At 49.1% G+C, this 17,664-nt stretch overlaps 1 protein-coding gene across 1 annotated transcript in view; it reads right to left on the bottom strand.

Annotated features, from left to right (window-relative positions):
• Nucleotides 1-2,323: 2,323 nt before the first annotated feature.
• aebp2 (AE binding protein 2) overlaps nt 2,324-17,664 on the bottom strand; it is a gene marked incomplete at both ends in the record, with an annotated part of 30,999 nt that continues 15,658 nt past the window's right edge. Inside the window, 2 exons of the mRNA XM_084452780.1 lie at nt 2,324-2,441; nt 11,832-11,899. Of these exons, the coding sequence (XP_084308906.1) occupies nt 2,324-2,441; nt 11,832-11,899 (186 nt within the window). The remainder of the gene's footprint in view (nt 2,442-11,831; nt 11,900-17,664) is intronic.

Genomic DNA, 17,664 nt, shown 5'->3' with positions numbered 1-17,664 from the left:
CATTGTGCTGCCTGTGTATGAAATGCGCTATGCAAATAAAGTTTGATTTGATCTGATTCAATAAGGCTACATAAGGAGGGTGAGTGAGCACGCACGCACGCATGCACGCACGCACGCACCAACCTCAGGTCCGCGCATGGCCCAGAGAGGAGCTGGCGGCCTTCAGAGGCACCACGCTCCCCCCCGGGGCAGAGGTGGGCTGACTTCCTGTTTCTTGGTGAGTGTGTCGCTGCAGTGCGGAGGCAGAGGTGGGCTGACTTCCTGTTTCTTGGTGAGTGTGGCGCTGCGGTGCGTTCCCTCCCTGGCCGTGAGTGGTGGAGGGGAGCCAGGGCTGGCGCCCCTGGTGGAGAGAGGCTGCAGGAAGCCGGGTATGAAGTCCACTCAGAAAGGGCCTCTCAGAATTGCGGCTATAGGACACTTTATTACAGTGTGTGTGTGTGTGTGTGTGTGTGTGTGTGTGTGTGTGTGTTATTCTCATAGTAACTACAGAGACTACAATGACAGATCTTGTTAGGGTGAATATAGGGTGATGTAGAGAGTGTGTTTTGATGTGTGTGTGTGTGTGTGATGTAGAGTGTGTGTGCAGGTGTGGTGTACACGGGCCATAAAATGGGCCACCGCACTTAACAGTCAAATCACCTCACTGGCGCAGGCGTCACACACACGTCACGTACTGTAGGTGTCGCACTAGCGGCGGTCACACGACACACACACGCGTGTGTTGAGAAGGCTTGTGCGTGTAACACACTAGTACTGATATACACCCCACACGTACACCACACCTACGCCACACTAACACTACACCTTACCGTTGGATTACCTCCGCCCCAGCGACAGCGCAGGGCGAGAGGTAATGTTTTTGGTGGCGCGCGCGTGTAGCATGATCCAACTTAGAGAACCCATTCAATTTTGGGGAGGATCTGAAGCAGGGATCGGGTCCACGGCTGCCCATTCACCTCCATTCATTTTTTGAACCGGGATTATGCAAAAACTACCCGTCTGATTTTCATGAAACTCAGTAGAGGGGTGTAGCATGGGCCAACTAACAAGCTCTTACATTTTGGAGTGGATCTGAATCTGAATGTAGTTAGATAACCCTGACCCTATGCCTCAGTCTATGGTGTCAATGCGCGCCGTTGTCCAATTGAAGGATTTCTGGGTACGTTGTGAACCATTGCTGGTTTCTTCACATTCAGAGCATGGTGGTGAGCGTCACGCCAATTTATAAAACTGCTCCGATTTCAGAGTGACGTGTTCATCTCTATGGAAGGAGCCAAGAATGGCAGTTTGTGGTCAGAGAATTTCACAATGTAATTCCGGGGTTTTGCTCACACACCGAATGGTGTAGGCCTAAGTATAGACCTAATGTAAAGAGAAGTATAGACCTAATGTAAAGAGAAGTATAGACCTAATGTAAAGAGAAGTATAGGCCTAATGTGAAGAGAAGTATAGACCTAATGTGAAGAGAAGTATAGACCTAATGTGAAGAGAAGTATAGACCTAATGTGAAGAGAAGTATAGACCTAATGTAAAGAGAAGTATAGACCTAATGTAAAGAGAAGTATAGACCTAATGTAAAGAGAAGTATAGACCTAATGTAAAGAGAAGTATAGGCCTAATGTGAAGAGAAGTATAGACCTAATGTGAAGAGAAGTATAGACCTAATGTGAAGAGAAGTATAGACCTAATGTGAAGAGAAGTATAGACCTAATGTAAAGAGAAGTATAGACCTAATGTAAAGAGAAGTATAGACATAATGTGAAGAGAAGTATAGACCTAATGTGAAGAGAAGTAAAGACATAATGTGAAGAGAAGTATAGACCTAATGTGAAGAGAAGTATAGACCTAATGTAAAGAGAAGTATAGACCTAATGTGAAGAGAAGTATAGACCTAATGTGAAGAGAAGTATAGACCTAATGTGAAGAGAAGTATAGGCCTAATATAAGTAGTAGAAGTATACTGTAGCTTAAAATGTCAGTTAGCTAGCTAGACACAATAGCTAGGCATCTAGTGACCAGGCTGCCTCTTGACTAGCCACCTTAGCTACATGTGTTAGGATACGTAAGTCATTAACTGGTAGGGGGTGGAGCCTATGGGCTACCCATGTTGTTTTCTTTAGCATGATAACATTACTCAGATGACTGAATGAATGGAAATGGCCAAAGGACATGTATACTACACCCGCGACACACATACTCAACGCGCACTTTGGCCGTAGCGGGGTACGCGGTGAAGGTTCTATACTAACCTAGCTGCGGTGGCACGGATTACACCCCGCGTGGGGGTCCATCAGCGGGGGTCCGGGGCCCACCTGAACCACGCTCACCTGTAGATGTTGGGGTCCAGCAGCATGGCGGTCTCCTGAGGAAGCTGGGACAGGTGGACCACCTTGGTCTTGAGCTGGGAGCGGTCCGTCTCATTAACCCACGTGTCGGGCAGTCTGCGGGGCGACACACACACACACAAACACACACACAGGACATGTGGTAAGTGTATGGGCTCATGAGAGAGAGAGAGGGCGGGGGGGGGGGGGTGGACAAAGGCCCTCTTTGAGCTCAGTGCAGATGTTAACACCTTCCTCTGCACATTGAGTACATTTCCATAAGTAACAGCCTGGAACACAGGGGGTTAACCAGACAGAGGGAGAGGAGGGTGACACACACACACACACAGACACACACACACACACACACACACACACACACAGGAGGAGGAGTCATATTCCCCTTATGCAGACAGTTATCAAGATAACCTCTCTAGCACATGATTGGTCGCTGTTCAACTTCAGACAAATAAGAGATAGGAGGCGGGATTAAAATGGGCTACATGAGCTACAGAGACAGGCCAAGGAGAAAGAGTGCGTGTGTGTGTGTGTGTGTGTGTGTGTGTGTGTGTGTGTGTGTGTGTGTGTGCGCGCGTCCTGCTTTCTCTCTGCATGCCGTACTGCTGAAAAGTGTAACAGATCCAAGGGTAACAGAGCAGTTTGAGAGAGACGGTATGCAGCTATGAGGGTGGGGGAGGTGCCACACACACACACACACGCAGAAGGGACTACTAACTAAGAGCTGCGCTAGGAGACTGTACCCTCCTCTTTCTCTACCTCCCTCTCTCTTTCCCTCCCTCCTTCTCTCTCTACCTCCCTCCTTCTCTCCCTCCCTCCCTCATTCTCTCTCTACCTCCCTCTCTCTCTCCCTCCCTTCCTCCTTCTCTCTCTACCTCCCTCTCTCTTTCCCTCCCTCCTTCTCTCTCTACCTCCCTCCTTCTCTCCCTCCCTCCCTCATTCTCTCTCTACCTCCCTCCCTCTCTCCCTCCCTCCCTCTCTCTCTCCCTCCCTCCCTCCCTCTCTCACTCTCTCCTGCACATTCTGCCCGGCACCATGTGCGTCATCACAGGAGCCCCCAGAGATGCCCTGCCACACACACACACACAAACGCATACAGTATATATACACACACACACACACACACACACACACACACATACACACACGCATCACTCACTCACACCTAGTCAGCCAGAGGAACTGTGCTTTCCGAGATGAACGCATGCAGAGAGAGAGGACGAGAGAGAGACAGAGAGAGAGAGAGAGAGAGAGAGAGAGAGACAGAGAGAGAGAGAGACAGAAAGAGAGAGAGACAGAAAGAGAGAGAGAGACCGAGCGAGACAGAGAGAGAGAGAGAGAGAGACAGAGAGAGAGAGAGAAAGGGAGTGAGAGAGAGGGGGAAGGGAGAAAGAAAAGAAGAAAAAAATATGAAAAAGAAGAGAAGCAGTTGGAAAGTTAATGAAAGTTAATGAATAGCAATTTGTACATTGCTGCGCAAGTAAAGCAGGACCTCGGCTGGCTGGCTGGCCGTTTGTGTGTGTGTGTGTGTGTGTGTGTGTGTGTGTGTGTGTGTGTGCAGGGAGAGGGGGGAGTAGTGTTCACACTAATAGCACCCCCCCCCCCCCACGGTCTCCCCCAGCCTCTCGCCAATGAAACCCACTCACATCTAACTAAGGCAGAAATGTACCAGCTCATCAGACCCTGGTCTACTGCTGTCCTACCACAATACTACACAGATATACTACCACAATACTACACAAGTATACTACCACAATACTACACAGATATACTACACAGATATACTACCACCATACTACACAGATATACTACACATTATACTACCACAATACTACACAGATATACTACCACAATACTACACAGATATACTACACAAGTATACTACCACAATACTACACAGATATACTACACAAGTATACTACCACAATACTACACAGATATACTACACAAGTATACTACCACAATACTACACAGATATACTACACAATTATACTACCACAATACACAATACTACACAGATATACTAATCAAGTATACTACCACAATACTACACAGATATACTACCACAATACTACCACAATACTACACATATATACTACACAAGTATACTACCACCATACTACACAGATATACTACACAGGTATACTACCACAATACTACACAGATATACTACACAATTATACTACCACAATACTACACAGATATACTACAGTTATACTACCAAAATACTACACAGATATACTACACAAGTATACTACCACAATACTACACAGATATACTACACAATTATACTACCACAATACTACACAGATATACTACACATTATACTACCACAATACTACACAGATATACTACCACAATACTACACAGATATACTACACAAGTATACTACCACAATACTACACAGATATACTACACAAGTATACTACCACAATACTACACAGATATACTACACAAGTATACTACCACAATACTACACAGATATACTACACAATTATACTACCACAATACACAATACTACACAGATATACTAATCAAGTATACTACCACAATACTACACAGATATACTACCACAATACTACCACAATACTACACATATATACTACACAAGTATACTACCACCATACTACACAGATATACTACACAGGTATACTACCACAATACTACACAGATATACTACACAATTATACTACCACAATACTACACAGATATACTACAGTTATACTACCAAAATACTACACAGATATACTACACAAGTATACTACCACAATACTACACAGATATACTACACAATTATACTACCACAATACTACACAGATATACTACACAATTATACTACCACAATACTACACAGATATACTACACAAGTATACTACCACAATACTACACAGATATACTACACAATTATACTACCACAATACTACACAGATATACTACACAATTATACTACCACAATACTACACAGATATACTACACAATTATACTACCACAATACTACACAGATATACTACACAATTATACTACCACAATACTACAGATATACTACACAAGTATACTACAACAATACTACACAGATATACTACACAATTATACTACCACAATACTACACAGCTATACTGTATTACCAAGATACTACTACACAACTGTAGTCCACCATTATACTACTACAATACTATAGAGGGTATGTAGGTCTATAGCCTGGACTGCTGAATGTATGTAGGTCTATAGCCTGGACTATAGAGGGTATTGTAGGTCTATAGCCTGGACTATAGAGGGTATTGTAGGTCTATAGCCTGGACTATAGAGGGTATGTAGGTCTATAGCCTGGACTGCTGAGTGTATGTAGGTCTATAGCCTGGACTATAGAGGGTATGTAGGTCTATAGCCTGGACTGCTGAATGTATGTAGGTCTATAGCCTGGACTGCTGAGTGTATGTAGGTCTATAGCCTGGACTATAGAGGGTATGTAGGTCTATAGCCTGGACTGCTGAATGTATGTAGGTCTATAGCCTGGACTATAGAGGGTATGTAGGTCTATAGCCTGGACTGCTGAGTGTATGTAGGTCTACTCCATATTGCACTGCAGGCTCTGGAAACAGCAGCCGTCTCCCCCCCCCCCCCCCCCTCCCCCCCGGACCCAGCGTCTCACCGGGGGGTCCAGCCTTCCTCGCCTGGGGAATCCCCTCCCTGATCCCCGGAGAACCATCTCATGTTTTGGTCTTGTACATTGGTCGCTCTGTAGCAGTTTGAGATTTGTTTCAAATGTAAAGTGCATTACATATGAAATGTATTATTATTGTTGTTATGCTACTACTACTACTACTACTAATAATAATAATAATAATTATTATTATTATTATTATTATTTAGCGTAGACGTGTGACTGTACGTAGGCCTATAGCCTGGACGTTTGACTGTATGTACATGTGAAGCAGACAGAACAATCAGCGTTCATGGTGAGAGGGGGAGGAGAGGAAGTTGATGGGAGGAGAGGGAGAAGAGAGGAAGTTGATTGGAGGGGGGCGGGGTTGATGGGAGGGGAGGGGGAGGAGAGGAAGTTGATGGGAGGGAGAGGAAGTTGATGGGAGGGGAGGGGGAGGAGAGGAAGTTGATGGGAAGGGAGAGGAAGTTGATGGGAAGTGAGGGAGAGGAAGTTGATGGGAAGGGAGAGGAAGTTGATGGGAAGGGAGGGAGAGGAAGTTGATGGGAAGGGAGAGGAAGTTGATGGGAAGGGAGGGAGAGGAGAGGAAGTTGATGGGAAGGGAGGGAGAGGAGAGGAAGTTGATGGGAGGGGGGGGGAGTTGGGGGGGGGGGAGAGGAAGTTGATGGGAAGGGAGGGAGAGGAAGTTGGTGGGAAGGAAGGGAGGGTGAGGAAGTTGGTGGGAAGGGAGGGAGAGGAAGTTGGTGGGAAGGAAGGGAGGGTGAGGAAGTTGATGGGAAGGGAGGGTGAGGAAGTTGATGGGAGGGAGAGGAGAGGAAGTTGATGGGAAGGGAGGGTGAGGAAGTTGGTGGGAAGGAAGGGAGGGAGAGGAAGCTAATGGGGAGGGAGGGAGAGGAAGTTGATGGGAAGGGAGGGAGAGGAAGTTGGTGGGAAGGAAGGGAGGGAGAGGAAGCTAATGGGAGGGGGGGGAGGAGAGGAAGTTGATGGGGAGGGGAGGGGAGGAGAGGAAGTTGATGGGAAGGGAGGGAGAGGAAGTTGATGGGAGGGGGGGGGAGTGGAAGTTGATGGGCGGGGAGGGGAGGAGAGGTAGTTGATGGGAGGGGGGGGGGGAGGAGAGGTAGTTGATGGGAGGGGGGGGGGGAGGAGAGGAAGTTGATGGGAGGGGGAGGAGAGGAAGTTGATGGGGGGGGGGGGAGTTGGGGGGGGGGAGAGGAAGTTGATGGGAGGGGGAGGAGAGGAAGTTGAGGGGGGAGAAGAGAGGAAGTTGATGGGAGGGGAGGCCGGGGGGAAGACGAAAAACAGCCTCTGTCTCCACAGTCTCAAAGTTTGGTTTACAGTTGAGATATGTCCGCACACTAGACAGCCAAAGTGACAGAGCGGGAGCTGTTGAGTATTTAACGGTAGTAAACACAGAACACACACTCCAGAGCTGTGTAAACATGTCATGTTGAACATGTTGTGGAGCTGATGAGCTATTAAACCCTGATGTACGGCCATCACACCTGAGGGCTGTTCTGGGGGGCTCTGTCACAGAGATGGGATCAGGCTGCGTCTCACTGTCTCTCTCACTCTCTCCCTCTCATATATATATATATATATATATATATACTGTATATATATATACACACACACAGTTTTTAGTGCCTTGGCTTGTTTGACTGACTACACAAACATATGTAAGTTCTTAGAGCAACTTCCAAAATACAACAAAAACATGCCAATACCAATACAGACATGACACCGAAAAAACACAAAACAAAAAGAAATAAATCCATTTTCCACAGGAGACTTGTTGTTTGTCTTGGTTTTTTTTTTATGACCCAGATATGAATATTCCCAGAGAAGTCTCCGCTGGAGGAAACTCGCGCTGGATGTTGCCAAACCCAAACACGTTCCCCTAGCCAGCGCCGACGGACGCCGCCTTGCTAAGAGCTCCCAACAGCAGAACCGTCCTCGCGGACCCGGCCGTGCCGATCAGAACTTCAGAATAAAAGGCACAAAAAATGTCCTTGTTTAGCATAATGTGAGCTGGGATAATAAGAGGACGGTGAAGGAGCAGGCTGGCGTAGCCTAGATCAGGGTTCAGCAACTAGGTCAGGGGTCGGGACAGTTTTATTTCTGAGCTAATATTCAGGGGGGAGGGGGACAGGACATAAATAGCAGCCCAATTAATAAGCAGCTCAATTAATAGGCCTTTGAACAAAGCAAATTTAACGTCTGATTAGTACATACAAAATTCAATGACAACTTTGAATACAATACAAACTGATTACACTCATAAAATCACGTCTATCAAGTTATTATTGTTGGTGGGGATTTGGGGAAAATAAGCCTGTGTGACTTTTTTTTTAATAGAAACTTTTAAATCAAATGAAAATCGCTTGTGGCCTGAGTTTTGTTCCACAGGCTGTCTGTTGACGACCCCTGGTCTGGCCGTGAAACAAAGATAATACAATCATATAAAGATGATTTAATATAATGACGTTAGATGAGATATTATGGGATGTACAGTAGGCCGACGATGTTTATACTTCTAGAATATGGGGGAGGAGAGAGAGTGTAAGGGGTACGGGGAACTTAATCACACACACACAAATCACACACACACAAATCACACACACACACAAACAAATCACACACACACACACACAATAGAGAATGGAGTAGTGTGCTCTGTGTGATGGCTGCCCAGTCAGGTGAGGGGCTCGTGTCCGACGGAGAGACGCCTGGTTAATGACCGTTACTCATCAGCCAATCAGTTCATGAGTCAGGATCACGTTGATCTGCTGCACCCTTAATGACCGTGACGACACTCTCACACGCGCACACACACACACGCAGACACACACACACACGCACACGCACACACAGACACAGACACACACACACAGACACACACAGACACACAGGGATGGCATCTTCCACAGAGCTTTACTGATGGGCCAGAGACTGTGGGAAAATGATGCAGATATAATATCACCGCCCCCATACATCCAAACGATCATAAAAGCCACCCCCATATGGATGGATGTGCCCCCCAATCCATCCATCCCTCCCTCATCCTCCCTCTCTCTGGACGGCAGTGCTTACCCCCCCTCCCTCTATAGATGACAGCTCACCCCCCCCCCCCTGTGGAGGGCAGTGCTTCAAATGCCACAGGCCTCCACTACCATATCTATCTAAAAGCTAATTTATGACTCAATATCACATCACTGATTCTCCTGCATGGAGAGCTGGCTGGGAGGAACTCTCTTTCATTCTGTTCCCTTTTCTATCTCTCGCTTATTCAATCTCCCTCGTTCCCTCCCTCTCCCTCCACTCTCTCCATCTCTCTCTCCATCCATCTCCCTCTCCCTGCACTCTATCCATCTCTCTCTCCATCCATCTCCCTCTCCCTGCACTCTCTCCATCTCTCTCTACATCCATCTCCATCTCCCTGTCTGTGATTGGGACTAATCTGGGGACTTTTTCCCGGTCACTGCCCTCCATCTCTCTCTCTCTCTCTCCCCCCCCCCCCTCTCCCCCTCCCTTCTGCACATGATTTTCCTCCCTCATGTGGGGTAAGTGACGTGTGTGTTGGGGGGAAGGGGTGTAGGTAATGGGGTAAGTGAAGTGTGTGTGTGTGTGTTGGGGGGAGGGGTGTAGGTTCTGTAAGATCATCAGAAGCTGTCAGCTGCAATCTCCTTTATAGAGTATAGCATCACCACCGCCTCTGTCTGAATCTCTCTCCCTCTCCCCCCCCAATCTCTCTCTCCATCTCTCCCCCCATATCTCAAGACTAGTTTGGGCTAGGCTAATGGACTAGTTTGGGCTAGGCTAATGGACTAGTTTGTGCTAGGCTAGGTGACTAGTTTGGGCTAGGCTAAGGGGCTAGTTTGGGCTAGGCTAAGGGGCTAGTTTGGGCTAGGCTAGGAGACGAGTTTGGGCTAGGCTAGGGGGCTAGTTTGGGCTAGGCTAGGAGACGAGTTTGGGCTAGGCTAGGGGGCTAGTTTGGGCTAGGCTAGGAGACTAGTTTGGGCTAGGCTAGGAGGCTAGTTTGGGCTAGGCTAGGAGACTAGTTTGGGCTAGGCGACTAGTTTGGGCTAGGCTAGGAGACTAGTTTGGGCTAGGCTTGGAGACTAGTTTGGGCTAGGCTAGGGGGCTAGTTTGGGCTAGGCTAGGGGGCTAGTTTGGGCTAGACTAAAAGGAGAGAGGCCCGATAAGATACAGGAAAACTTGAATAATCCCCAGGAGGAGACATGTGGGTGTTACAGCAGTAGAACAGACAGAACGGAACAGAAGAGACCAGGACAGACTATGAGCCCTGGACTATAGATACTAGAGAACTATCTATAGAACTATACTGCATGCAGCTGGGCTCAGTGAGGACAGCCAACCAAGCCACTGACTGACATCACTGACGCATCCAGCTTCCATGTCTCTTCCAGGACCTAGCTGAGAGAGAGAGAGAGAGGGAGGGGGAGAGAGAGAGAGAGAGAGAGAGAGAGAGAGAGAGAGAGAGAGAGAGAGAGAGAGACCCATCTCACACTGGGCTCTGCTGTAGTAGGCACCAGGGAATTTGGGAGCTTTACCTGAAGTGTGATGTCACTTCCCTGTTTTCAGGACAGTCTAAAGCCCGCAATATACTTGCTTTTAACTACATGTATGTGTCTCCCATGCGTTTCCTGCATGGCTAGCATGTCTCCCATGCGTTTCCTGCATGGCTAGCATGTCTCCCATGCGTTTCCTGCATGGCTAGCATGTCTCCAGCGTTTCTCGGGCACGCTCGCTGCAGTTGACTGCAGCTTCGCAGAATCAACGCGCCGAAGAATAAGAGATTGACTACGCGTTGCTAAACAACACGCTCACCGCAGGCTTCATCTGCTCTGCAGTGTGGCTCCAACCTAGCGCCCAGGTCCTACAGTAGCTAGCCCAGGTCCTACTGTAGCTAGCCCAGGTCCTACAGTAGCTAGCCCAGGTCCTACTGTAGCTAGCCCAGGTCCTACTGTAGCTAGCCCAGGACCTACAGTAGCTAGCCCAGGTCCTACTGTAGCTAGCCCAGGTCCTACTGTAGCTAGCCCAGGTCCTACTGTAGCTAACCCAGGTCCTACTGTAGCTAGCCCAGGTCCTACTGTAGCTAGCCCTGCCAGAGCTTGGAAGCTATGCATGTGTACACACGCGCGCGCACACGCACACACACGCGCACACACACACACACACACAGGAAGTGCTTCCCTTGGGCAGGAGCTCCTCAGGGCTGGGTACTGGCGCCTCACATGTTCTACTGCTTGAGCTCCTGCAGTTCTTATAGAATATGAACAAAAAGGTATTTATTTTGTTATTTACTGTGGAGCTCCCGTCCAAGTAAGACACCGCTAGATACGTAACGGTATGACAATTTCATATCACGATTTTAGTGACCAAAATCATCAGGGTTATCAGTATTATCGCAGTATTATAAAATGTGCTGAAAATGTTGAAAAACTACTGATACACATTTAAATAACTTCACCAAGTTTGTTTGCATAAACATTAAACAGACCTGCAAACTCTGGAGTAGTGAAAAAGGTGACGACATACAAAAGTAAAACCCTCTCGATTCACTGAAACTACCATGGTTAACATAAAAAAGGTGACTGTAGCCAAAAGGTGACAAGTTGCAAGTCTGATTAAAATAATGTGTTTTGGAGACAGTTGCGAGTTTTTCAAAACGCGGAAATCAAACACGGTTTTTCGTGATTATTTTATCACAATAAATGTAATACAATTTTTATCTAACGATTATCGTTCCATCCCTAGACTCCGCTCCAGCGCCGTGAAGAGGAGGAGGAGCTGGAGGCATCACTCACATGTCTTCTGGTGTCCAGTGGAGAAGCACCTTCACCTTCCCTGAGCCCTCCGTTCTCCTGGCCAGCACCTGAGGAGAGGACGAGACGCGTTAGGACGACAACAGCCCCGAGACAGACAACAGGCCTCAGACATGACCTGGACAAAAAAAAATGCACGCACGCACGCACAACAACACACACCGCAGGCTTCATCTGCTCTGCAGTGTGGCTCCAACCTAGCGCCCAGGTCCTACTGTAGCTAGCCCAGGTCCTACTGTAGCTAGCCCAGGTCCTACTGTAGCTAGCCCAGGTCCTACTGTAGTAGCCCAAGTCCTACTGTAGCTAGCCCAGGTCCTACTGTAGCTAGCCCTGCCAGAGCATGGAAGTGTACACACGCACATGCACACGCACACACAGGAAGTGCTTGCCTTGGGCAGGAGCTCCACAACGCACACACACACACACAGCTATCATAGTAGTTTGTAGTGAGTTATCATAGTGTTCCCAGGGGGGGAGTGGGCCTGTGGAGGAGGCTATACATGCTGCAGTCCCTCTTACCCTGGACAGTGACGGGCTCAATGCAATGAGAAGGATAAACAGACTGGACCGGACCACACGGCTCCAGAGTTCTATTCTAGAACCCTGACTCATTCCTCAGTGATTCGGTAGGAGATCATGGACATTCCGGAGTCCAGGGAAATCGGACTATCTCCATCCCCTGCTGCTGAGAAGAAGCTTATCGCACCGCGCGCATTCCTGGGTGGCTGAAACGCACGCATGAGTCTGGACAGTGAGCAATTACCACCATAAACAAGTGTGGGAGGATCACACAGCTGCAGACAGACATGAAGGCTACAGAACGACTCCCTACAGAGGCCGAGGACTGGAGGTCTGCTTTCCTGTGCGTCATTTTGACAATTTCACCTTATTTTGATGGGTTATTCAAGGATAGAGTGCTACACAGTTATTATTCACTCTTCTCCTCGTGTATGATTACATGAGAGAATAATCACAAGCCATGTTGAGACCTGTGAACCTGTTTATAGATAGCTGGCTAAAATGGCGGCTTCAACAAGATCTCAGCCGACACTGACTGTTTACACACACAGGCTGGAAAATTGTGTCATCAAAGGGGGTAGAGACAGATGGTAATAGATTTTGGGTGAATAGTTGGCCCACTTTCTCATAACATACCGTAACACTTGGTCAGAGTAAAACAGATCTCCAAATCACACAACTATTGTCTGTCGGGAGATGGGAGGCAAGGGGGGGAAAAAAACTAGGTTCCTCAAAAATAGTCACCCATATAAACTCTTGCGTCAATAGTCTTTTTCTTTTTTCCCCTTGTTGGCTCAGTCTATTTTTAGGGGCAGTGAATGAGCTCACATGTGAAGAACTTCTCTTACGCACACAAAGCTCCGAGAGGATACCTCAAGACTCCGGGGACCGGCGGAGGCATTCATGGAAACTGGTTTGAGGACAGGAGGGAGGGAGTAAGAGAGAGAGAAAACTAAAATCTCCCTCTCCTCCTGCTCTCTCCTCTCTAAACACATTTTCTCCCGGTCCTCCTCCAGACCATCCTACTCCCCCCCCACCAGCCTGGCATGACCCAGGCCCGTGCCATGGAACACAGGGTGCCTGCCAGCCGGGCTGGTCGTGGGCAGGCAGAGTGGTCGTGTCATTAGTGGAGAGACCAGCTCCAGGGCCAGGGTGTTAGAGTGATGAAGGTAGAGGAGAGACCAGCTCCAGGGTGTTAGAGTGATGAAGGTAGAGGAGAGACCAGCTCCAGGGTGTTAGTGATGAAGGTAGAGGAGAGACCAGCTCCAGAGTGTTAGAGTGATGAAGGTAGAGGAGAGACCAGCTCCAGAGTGATGAAGGTAGAGGAGAGACCAGCTCCAGAGTGTTAGAGTGATGAAGGTAGAGGAGAGACCAGCTCCAGAGTGTTAGAGTGATGAAGGTAGAGGAGAGACCAGCTCCAGGGTGTTAGAGTGCTGAAGGTAGAGGAGAGACCAGCTCCAGAGTGATGAAGGTAGAGGAGACCAGCTCCAGAGTGTTAGAGTGATGAAGGTAGAGGAGAGACCAGCTCCAGAGTGTTAGAGTGCTGAAGGTAGAGGAGAGACCAGCTCCAGAGTGATGAAGGTAGAGGAGACCAGCTCCAGAGTGTTAGAGTGATGAAGGTAGAGGAGAGACCAGCTCCAGGGTGTTAGAGTGATGAAGGTAGAGGAGAGACCAGCTCCAGAGTGTTAGAGTGATGAAGGTAGAGGAGAGACCAGCTCCAGAGTGTTAGAGTGATGAAGGTAGAGGAGAGACCAGCTCCAGAGTGTTAGAGTGATGAAGGTAGAGGAGAGACCAGCTCCAGAGTGTTAGAGTGATGAAGGTAGAGGAGAGACCAGCTCCAGAGTGTTAGAGTGATGAAGGTAGAGGAGAGACCAGCTCCAGGGTGTTAGGAGTGATGAAGGTAGAGGAGAGACCAGCTCCAGAGTGTCAGAGTGCTGAAGGTAGAGGAGAGACCAGCTCCAGAGTGTCAGAGTGATGAAGGTAGAGGAGAGACCAGCTCCAGGGTGTTAGTGATGAAGGTAGAGGAGAGACCAGCTCCAGAGTGTTAGAGTGATGAAGGTAGAGGAGAGACCAGCTCCAGGGTGTTAGAGTGATGAAGGTAGAGGAGAGACCAGCTCCAGAGTGTTAGAGTGATGAAGGTAGAGGAGAGACCAGCTCCAGAGTGTTAGAGTGATGAAGGTAGAGGAGAGACCAGCTCCAGGGTGTTAGGAGTGATGAAGGTAGAGGAGAGACCAGCTCCAGAGTGTTAGAGTGATGAAGGTAGAGGAGAGACCAGCTCCAGGGTGTTAGGAGTGATGAAGGTAGAGGAGAGACCAGCTCCAGAGTGTTAGAGTGATGAAGGTAGAGGAGAGACCAGCTCCAGAGTGTCAGAGTGATGAAGGTAGAGGAGAGACCAGCTCCAGAGTGTTAGAGTGATGAAGGTAGAGGAGAGACCAGCTCCAGAGTGTTAGTGATGAAGGTAGAGGAGAGACCAGCTCCAGGGTGTTAGTGCTGAAGGTAGAGGAGAGACCAGCTCCAGAGTGTCAGAGTGCTGTAGGTAGAGGAGAGACCAGCTCCAGAGTGTTAGAGTGATGAAGGTAGAGGAGAGACCAGCTCCAGAGTGTTAGAGTGATGAAGGTAGAGGAGAGACCAGCTCCAGAGTGTTAAGAGTGCTGTAGGTAGAGGAGAGACCAGCTCCAGGGTGTTAGTGATGAAGGTAGAGGAGAGACCAGCTCCAGGGTGTTAAGAGTGCTGTAGGTAGAGGAGAGACCAGCTCCAGGGTGTTAGTGATGAAGGTAGAGGAGAGACCAGCTCCAGAGTGATGAAGGTAGAGGAGAGACCAGCTCCAGAGTGTTAGAGTGATGAAGGTAGAGGAGAGACCAGCTCCAGAGTGTCAGAGTGATGAAGGTAGAGGAGAGACCAGCTCCAGAGTGTCAGAGTGATGAAGGTAGAGGAGAGACCAGCTCCAGAGTGTTCAGAGTGATGAAGGTAGAGGAGAGACCAGCTCCAGGGTGTCAGAGTGATGAAGGTAGAGGAGAGACCAGCTCCAGGGTGTCAGAGTGATGAAGGTAGAGGAGAGACCAGCTCCAGGGTGTCAGAGTGATGAAGGTAGAGGAGAGACCAGCTCCAGAGTGTTAGAGTGATGAAGGTAGAGGAGAGACCAGCTCCAGAGTGTTAGAGTGATGAAGGTAGAGGAGAGACCAGCTCCAGAGTGTTAGTGATGAAGGTAGAGGAGAGACCAGCTCCAGAGTGTTAGAGTGATGAAGGTAGAGGAGAGACCAGCTCCAGGGTGTTAGTGATGAAGGTAGAGGAGAGACCAGCTCCAGAGTGTTAGAGTGATGAAGGTAGAGGAGAGACCAGCTCCAGGGTGTCAGAGTGATGAAGGTAGAGGAGAGACCAGCTCCAGGGTGTCAGAGTGATGAAGGTAGAGGAGAGACCAGCTCCAGAGTGTCAGAGTGATGAAGGTAGAGGAGAGACCAGCTCCAGGGTGTCAGAGTGATGAAGGTAGAGGAGAGACCAGCTCCAGGGTGTCAGAGTGATGAAGGTAGAGGAGAGACCAGCTCCAGAGTGATGAAGGTAGAGGAGAGACCAGCTCCAGAGTGTCAGAGTGATGAAGGTAGAGGAGAGACCAGCTCCAGAGTGTTAGAGTGATGAAGGTAGAGGAGAGACCAGCTCCAGGGTGTCAGAGTGATGAAGGTAGAGGAGAGACCAGCTCCAGAGTGTCAGAGTGATGAAGGTAGAGGAGAGACCAGCTCCAGGGTGTCAGAGTGATGAAGGTAGAGGAGAGACCAGCTCCAGGGTGTCAGAGTGATGAAGGTAGAGGAGAGACCAGCTCCAGAGTGATGAAGGTAGAGGAGAGACCAGCTCCAGAGTGTCAGAGTGATGAAGGTAGAGGAGAGACCAGCTCCAGAGTGTTAGAGTGATGAAGGTAGAGGAGAGACCAGCTCCAGGGTGTCAGAGTGATGAAGGTAGAGGAAGCTCGGGGACACAGAGAGAGAACAAGCCAAGGTTCTGCTGTAGACCTGGATTCTATCAACTAGACACACAGCTTTACTGATCCCATCGTCATCCGCAACTCAGTTGAGGTTTGTCCAAACTTTCAGAGGTGGGGAAAAGATCCAAACATGGTTTCAACCCTGCTATCAACGTAAATAAGCTCCTTCCTGATAGTACCTACTAGAGCCAACACATTCACACGCCAGTAGGAAATATACACACTTTATTGTCTTTCTCTGTTTCATTCTCTCGGTCAGAGGGTTTTGTTTGGGTCAGGGCCTTCCAGAGACAGGAGGGGGAGCAGCACCTACTTCCTGGTGTCCATCTCCTAGCGTTTGGCTACTGCACTGCAGAGCCACACACACACACACACACACACACACACACACACACACACACACACACACACACACAGATAGAAACACACACACACACACACACAGAAACACACACACAGAAACACACACACACACACAGATAGAAACACACACACACACACAAACACACACGCAGGGAGGGAGGAGCGTAGGGGGGTCAGGGGTCACGGGCCCCACCGCCACCTACGCATGTCCCTGCAGCCAGACTCCGCCCCCCGCCACCTCTTAACTGCCTTTTAATTAAAGAGGCATGGAGCTGGTCTCCAGGGTAACACTCATCATCATCAGCATCATCCAGGCCGCTCTTAAAAGGGCTGACGATGGCGTACACCAGGGAGGTGGGGGGAGCAGGCCTCGTTAAAGCTAGCCGCGGGGGCAGCTGGGGGGGGTTGTGTTCTGGGTATGGGGGGTGGGGGGGGGAGGGCGTTCTCCATGTCTTCATCGCACCACAGGTCTAGCTTCCACAACGTACACAGAACAGCAGGCAGGGAGAGAGGGAGGGAGGAGAGAGAGATGGAGGAGGTGGAGAGAGAGAGGGAGGAGGTGGAGAGAGGGAGGGAGGAGAGAGAGATGGAGGAGGTGGATAGAGAGAGGGAGGAGAGAGGGAGGGAGGAGGTGGAGAGAGAGAGGGAGGAGGTGGAGAGAGGGAGGGAGAAGAGAGAGATGGAGGAGGTGGAGAGAGAGAGGGAGGAGGTGGAGAGAGGGAGGGAGGAGAGAGAGATGGAGGAGGTGGAGAGAGGTAGGGAGGAGGTGGAGAGAGGGATGGAGGAGAGAGAGATGGAGGAGGTGGAGAGAGGGATGGAGGAGAGAGAGATGGAGGAGGTGGAGAGAGAGAGGGATGGAGGAGAGAGAGAGGGAGGGATGGAGGAGAGAGAGAGATGGAGGTGGAGAGAGGGATGGATGGAGGAGAGAGAGAGAGATGGAGGAGGTGGAGAGAGAGAGGG

This window comes from Borostomias antarcticus, assembly GCF_949987555.1.
Source record: "Borostomias antarcticus genome assembly, chromosome: 18".
NCBI lineage: Eukaryota > Metazoa > Chordata > Actinopteri > Stomiiformes > Stomiidae > Borostomias > Borostomias antarcticus.
Note: the sequence above shows the minus strand (reverse complement) of the source record. Positions and strands in the feature narration are given on the sequence as shown.